The 6314-nt window shown below is 50.5% G+C and overlaps 1 protein-coding gene across 4 annotated transcripts in view; it reads left to right on the forward strand.

The window, feature by feature from the left end:
• Mtmr14 (myotubularin related protein 14) overlaps positions 1-5393 on the forward strand; it is a 43789-nt gene extending 38396 nt beyond the window's left edge. For 2 of the 4 annotated variants that reach the window (XM_021188886.2, XM_029535027.1), the window contains 2 exons: positions 1700-1855; positions 4800-5393. In XM_021188886.2, the coding sequence (XP_021044545.1) occupies positions 1700-1855; positions 4800-4983 (340 nt within the window). In that variant the 3' untranslated portion in view covers positions 4984-5393. The remainder of the gene's footprint in view (positions 1-1699; positions 1856-4799) is intronic. The other 2 variants (XM_021188893.2, XM_029535028.1) reach the window with 1 other exon arrangement.
• The last annotated feature ends 921 nt before the right edge of the window (positions 5394-6314 follow it).

Consider the following 6314-nt stretch of genomic DNA (forward strand, 5'->3'; position numbering starts at 1 on the left):
TTCAAGTTCAGTCCCAAGGGTGCACATGCAGAGGGAGAGAAGCAACTCCTACAAGTTGTCTTCTGACATCCACTATGGTATGCATGGGTTCCATAAACATACACAAATGTGACATAAAAATGAAGCTCTTTGTATCTTGGTATGGTGGGACGCTGCAGCCACGAGGGTTGCTGCGAATTCAAAGTGAACTTGGACTACATAGTTTGTTGCAGGCCTCTTTCAAACAGATCAGCAGAGCTGTACTTAGTCATGGGTGCTTGACAGTAAAATTGGCCAATCGGGGACTGGAGAAGTGGCTCAGTGGTTAAGAGCACTGGCTGATCTTCCAGAGGATCTGGGTTCAATTCCCAGCACCTACATGACAGTTCACAGTTGTCTGTAATGCCAGTTTCAGGGGATCTGATATCCTTACATAGACATACACGCAGGCAAAACGCCAATGTGTGTAAAATTTTTTAAAAAGTTGACTAATGTGAGTGAGGGTGGAAATGTCATCTCAGGATCCACTGATGCCAGCAGATAATAAGGTAAAGTATTTTGCCCCTGCTTCCTGACCCGCCACTGTTTATACTCTAGCCCTGTTTCTAGATCCTTGTGGGAGCCGTTTTGATATTTTTTTTTTTAAGATTTATTTATTTTATTATATGTGAGTACCTTAGCTGTCTTCAGGTACTACAGAAGGTGTCAGATCTCATTACAGATGGTTGTGAGCCACCATGTGGTTGCTGGGATTTGAACTCGGGACCTTCAGAAGAGCAGTCAGTACTCTTAACCACCGAGCCATCGGTGAGATACCAGCCCTGTTTTGCTATTATTGAATTAAACAGTTAAAAGGTCAGTCCTAGCACTTGGAGAGGTTATGACCGAAGGACTGTTCAAATTGGAGGCCAGCCTGGGCTAGGTAGTGAGTTCTGGGCTAGATGCCAGAGACTGACTTGCAGCCTCCCAGACGCCCACAGGTCAGCTGCTGTCCAGGACAGAGGAGAAAGCTTAGCCTGAGTCAGGAGGAGGTAGCAACACAGCTCCCTCCCCAACTCCAAACCTCCCTCTGTCAGAAGAGGCCTGATGAAGTTGTCAATTTGCAGCCTGATTTGATTCATCCTCCCCTCCGTGCATAGCCATGAATTTGCTCTGTGGCACTCTTGAATACAAACTCTGGCTCCTGGAAGGAGCTGCAGAAGAAGGGGACCTCAGGCTCTGTCTGCTCACTCTTCCATCTAGGTCACCACCCTCCACAGTCTCCAAAAGGCTTGTCCTCCCCTCTGATAAGATCTCAGTGGCCCTAGGTTCCATGCAGCACAGATGCATGTCACAGAGTGGATGACTGCCCTTGGGCCCAGCTCCAGCCTGATCTCCCTGCCTGCTGCTGTTGAGGTGCTATTTACTGCAGCGGCCTCCAGGAAAGGCGTGGGTGCCACAGGCTTTGGGTCTGGGGACCTCTTGTTGCCCTGCTTTGCTCTTGGTCTTTGGCTTCTGTGTCTGCACAAAGCACTCCTCGCAGCCCAGCACACCACATAGTCATCTTTCTCAGTCACTCCTTACCCAGTTTTGTTGGCTCTTTTGGAGAAAATAGTTGGCTTTCAGCTGCTCTATCAGAACAGCCATAGCATAGGGCCATTGTGTTGCCCACCCTTCCTCAGGCACTCCTGTCAGGCATATGATTGACTACATCATCTCCCCTCTCTTCTCTCTGCCCCAGATCAGTGGACCATCCCCTGCCCGGATCCTCTCTCTCCACAGACTTTGGCAGCTGGCAGATGGTATCGGGCTGTGGCAGTATTCAGGAACGGCCTGTCCTGCACACAGACTCCTCTCTCCCTTTCAGCTTCCAGGATGAGCTCCCTAACAGTTGTCTGTAAGTGTCTTGCTTGAGAAGGCAGGATACTCCCCTGCCCACATCAAAAGCTGGAAAGCAATCAGAGTGCTGGTCAGCAATGAAGGTGAGGCTGACCTGAGGGACCAGCTTGGGGTCTCTGCCCCTCCCCAACTTGTCTGCAGCCTGTGGATCCCCAGGGAGCGAAGGACTCCTGTGGCTGCTCAGGAAGTGCATTAGGCTTCATGTTCACTCTTCTCAGCATCCAAAAGCCCATCCACAGATGTGTCAGGTGTACCCGGAGGGAGAGCTAGCTGGACTGTAACTATAGAGGATTCTATTTATGTGCGAGGCTTTGCCTGACAGAAGAATCCTTTGAAACCAGAACAGTGGGGTAGGAAAGTAGGTGTATGTTAGAGGCCAGGGCAGAGTGGCACTGGGTTAGCCTGCGTCTGCCATCCAAACAGAACCAAGAGTTCTTCTACCTTCCACTTTTGCCTAAGGACAAAAATGAGGACTGGATGGCACTGCTGGATCATATGCCTCTTCCTCTGGGCTTCGAAGCCACATGTCCCCTTGCCAGCTTTGGTGGCTCATAGATGTCAGGCAGCAGAGAACCTCCAGTGCCCCAGGAATTAAGCCTGCCTTCTCACCTCCAACCATGTCAGGATGGCTGGAGGTGGTAGGGACTCACCCGTCACTACTACTGGAATCTGGTTCACGACATTCAACCCCTTGTGTTGGATTGGAGGCAAGTTTCTCTGGAAATCGGGAAAGGTGAGGGCCTTCCTGAAGTCACGCAGGGACTTGACCCTGGATACCTGAATACTACCAGGTCCTAGCCCTACAATGGGGAGGTCACTATATATAGGGCTTCATTGTTTAGCCCAGCCTCCCTGGCAGCCAGGCCCCAAGACACAAAGCTAGATCTTAGGTTTTTGGTTTTGGAGTTTGTTTTTGAGACGGACTCTCTAGCCTGGCTGGATTGGTATGGTAGTAGCCAGAGGTCACCTTGAACTTCTGATCAGCTTGCCTTTACCTTTTTTCTTTCTTTCTTTCTTTCTTTTCTTTTTTTTTTTTTTTTTTTTTTTTTTTTTTTTTTTTTTTTNGACAGGGTTTCTCTGTATAGCCCAGGCTGTCCTGAAACTCACTTTGTAGACCAGGCTGGCCTCGAACTCAGAAACCGCCTGCCTCTGCCTCCCAAATGCTGGGATTAAAGGCGTGCGCCACCACACCTGGCTAGATCTTTTTAAGAAGTGTTCTGCCAGAGGTGAAAAAAATCCTCTCTGGAGACAGCATGGGCCACTCCTGCCCTGCTTGTCAGCATCCCTCACCTCAAAGCAGACAGGTGCAGCCCCAGATCATCCAACAAATAGTCATGCAGATGAAGTCTGAGGTGGTCTCCGAGTTCCTAGCCAGCTCCCCAGATCTGGGAACTTCTCAGAACTGAAGATTATGTGATCTCTCCATGCCTTGTGAAAACATCCCTTGTATTTCATTCGGAGGAAGCAGCATAAACCTGTCTGCTTTGTCTTGAACTCTTAGCCTTGACTTTCCCAAGCCTGTTAGCTCTTGAAAGAATTGCTATCACAGCTCCACTGCGGACATCTGTACCCTGTCTTGGTTCCATTTCTTGTCACTAAGCAGATTGGTCTTTGTCCTGTCTGCTTCCTGAAGGTGGAAGGCCATGTAAATATACAGGTAGACCCTTAGCTATCCCTTGTGCTGTATGGATACAGGAACATCCTGTTCTCCACTGAAGCTGAAGAGAAGCTGAGAGACAAACACATCTCCCACAGTGCCAGCAGAGAGCTCAGGGTTGCAGGGATAGGCATCGCCTCGGTTTCCTTGTGCTGCTGTAGGATTAGTCTGACTTTGCTTTGCCCAGAGCCTGCTGCTTCTCTCTGCCTCTCAGAAAACGCCCACCAGCCTATTTCCCAAGGGACTTGTCCCTCCTCCTCCTCCTCCTCCTCCTCCTCCTCCTGGCTGCAAGACTGTCCTCTATTCCCAGACTTTCATCTGTTTCCCCAGGACCTGGGCTTATTAGGAAGGGGGCACATTGCTTTTGCCTCTACAGAATCTTGGAGACAGATTCTCTAAGGTTGGCTTTTAGGGACAAAGTTGGGGGGATGAGTTAGTGTCCTCGTTAGTCTTTGTGGATGTCTGTGGTTCTCCAGCCAACCATCTAGCAGAATGTCTGCATACCTGACCTTGAGTCCAGAGGCTGGGCGCCAGATGATAACCTCCAGCCTCTTCTCTTACAGACCCTCTAGGGCATCAGACAATCCTGTGTGGAGTTCACACTGGATAAGCCTGAGTCGTGTGTGCTTATTTCCCTATTTGACCTGTAATTCCAGATGTGATTGAGGCTTTCTTGATGCCATGATCAGTGTCCTAATAGGGAAGGGAGAAGAATCTGAGCAGTACCTTTTCAGCTGTTTACCTGGGAGGAGGCAGGACTGACTGAAGGGTCAGCTAGAGCCCAGGGCTTTCCACTGGGACATCTTGGCCTCTTCAGGGCAGCCAGGTTTCGAATGGCTGAATCCCCTCCTAGAGGGTAGGATGTTCAGTCCTAGTCACAAGAAAGCTGTAGCCTGTTAGCATTTGAGACCTGTTGCCATATCTTGGGGGTCGAGGTAGGAGTGCCTCCTTACTAGCAGACCACAGGCTTGTGCCTTAGCTTGTTCTTAGAGGGAATTGGAGCCAATAGGTGTTGGAGCAAATACCACTGCTTAACTCCATCATCCCCAGAAGGGCTGGTCATCAGCAGAAAGCAGGAAGAGTCGGGGCCCCAATAAAAGTTGTCTGGAAGAGTAGACTGAGCACTGAGAGTTCGTGTGGAGGGGAGAGCGAGGCCATCCATATATTTGGAATCTGGACCACATGCTAGATGTTGACTTTATGCAGTTGAAAATTCAGGGATGGCCACTTGGAATGCTGGTGTTGGACCCTGTCCTATGGTAATATCTCCCTTCCTTCCCTGCAGACTGACAGCTCTGAGTGACCGGGAGACGCGGCTGCAGGAGGTGCGGTCTGCCTTCTTGGCTGCATACAGCAGCACAGTGGGGCTTCGAGCAGCAGCCCCCAGTCCCTCTGGTGCCATCGGGGGCCTGCTAGAACAGTTCGCCCGTGGTGTTGGGCTCCGGGGCACAAGCACCAGCACTTTGTAAAGCTGACAGCCCACAGCCATTTCCTGCCCCTGTCTCAGCTGAGCCCTGTGGAATCAAGCCATGCCTGGCAAAAGGGGCCCTTGGAGAGCAAGGGAAATCTCCCATCCCCTGCTCTGTTGCACACATGGCAGCCCCAAACCTGAGCAGGCCTGAGGATGGGACCATCTACCTCCCAACCTCCTGACTGGTGACCACTCTCGTCACTGCCTTCCACTGACCCTGGTGTCCGGATTATTGTCAACTCTCAGAACTGTGTTGGAGGGTACAGGAGGGTTCCCAGGGCCTCATGGAGGTTATGTCAGAAAAAAACCCATTCTGCAGTTTTTGTTTCCTGGGAAGGAGAGTCACCTGCACTGAAAATGAGGCAATTTCACACTAATCACAAAATAAAATCAAGTTTTTTGAATGGCTTTCCACTAGCATTTCATCTGGTTGTGACGTCATTGAGCTGCTCAGGATCTTCACTGCCTGGCCTTGTGCGGAATAAAGGCTTTGAGTTGGGGGGGGGGGTTTACGAAGTAGGATTTATCTCTGTTCCTTCGGTGCTGGGGAAAGAAACCCAGGCCTTGTATATGAGCAAATAAATGTTCTACCGCTAAGTCAAATTCTCAGTCCCCACCAGCGTAAGCCACGAGGAGTGGCATATAAACCCATGAGACTGGGTTGGGAGAGATCAGCAGCTGAGTAGGCTTGACCATAGCTACCTGTTCTGTGCAGGTTCTGGATCTCCTCACTGGCTTTCATCTTTAGTAAGCCCTGAAGCAACAGTGCTCTGGGATAGGAGACCTGAGCCAATAGAGGGGCAGGCTTCTGGGCTGTGGAGGCAGCAGTGGACAGGGAGGGGGTTGCTTGATGAATGGCGGGATTCAGAGCTCTTCACCATTCATCGATCCTCCTCTCACCCTGTACTGAGGATGGAGCCTAGGCCTTTGCATATAGTAGACCAGGCACTGTGCTAATGAACTGTTCCTCAGAGCCCTGACCTGACAGGCCATCAATGTGAATACCCGGAGGTCACTAAGCCTATCTTAAAGTATGCCAGTAGTTGCCACTAGGGCCATAGCCGCTAATATTGAGTAACTTTTCCAGGGGCACACAAATAAGGGGGAAATGTAACTTCATATTCAGAGATCAAAATGGTTTGGAAAAGATGCTGCTCAGAATCGGCTACCAACTCCCACCTGCCAGCCCAATGTTTCAGAACCATGGATAGTTCTAAGGTTTTCACCGCTCTGGTGATGTTTCCAGAGGATGTGTGGGTCACACTTGGGGTATGAGTGAGTTTCCCCACTAGCTCCAGACTGCTCCAATGGGGCGGGGGCCGCCTGCAG

This window comes from Mus pahari, chromosome 2 (assembly GCF_900095145.1).
Source record: "Mus pahari chromosome 2, PAHARI_EIJ_v1.1, whole genome shotgun sequence".
Classification (NCBI taxonomy): Eukaryota; Metazoa; Chordata; class Mammalia; order Rodentia; family Muridae; genus Mus; species Mus pahari.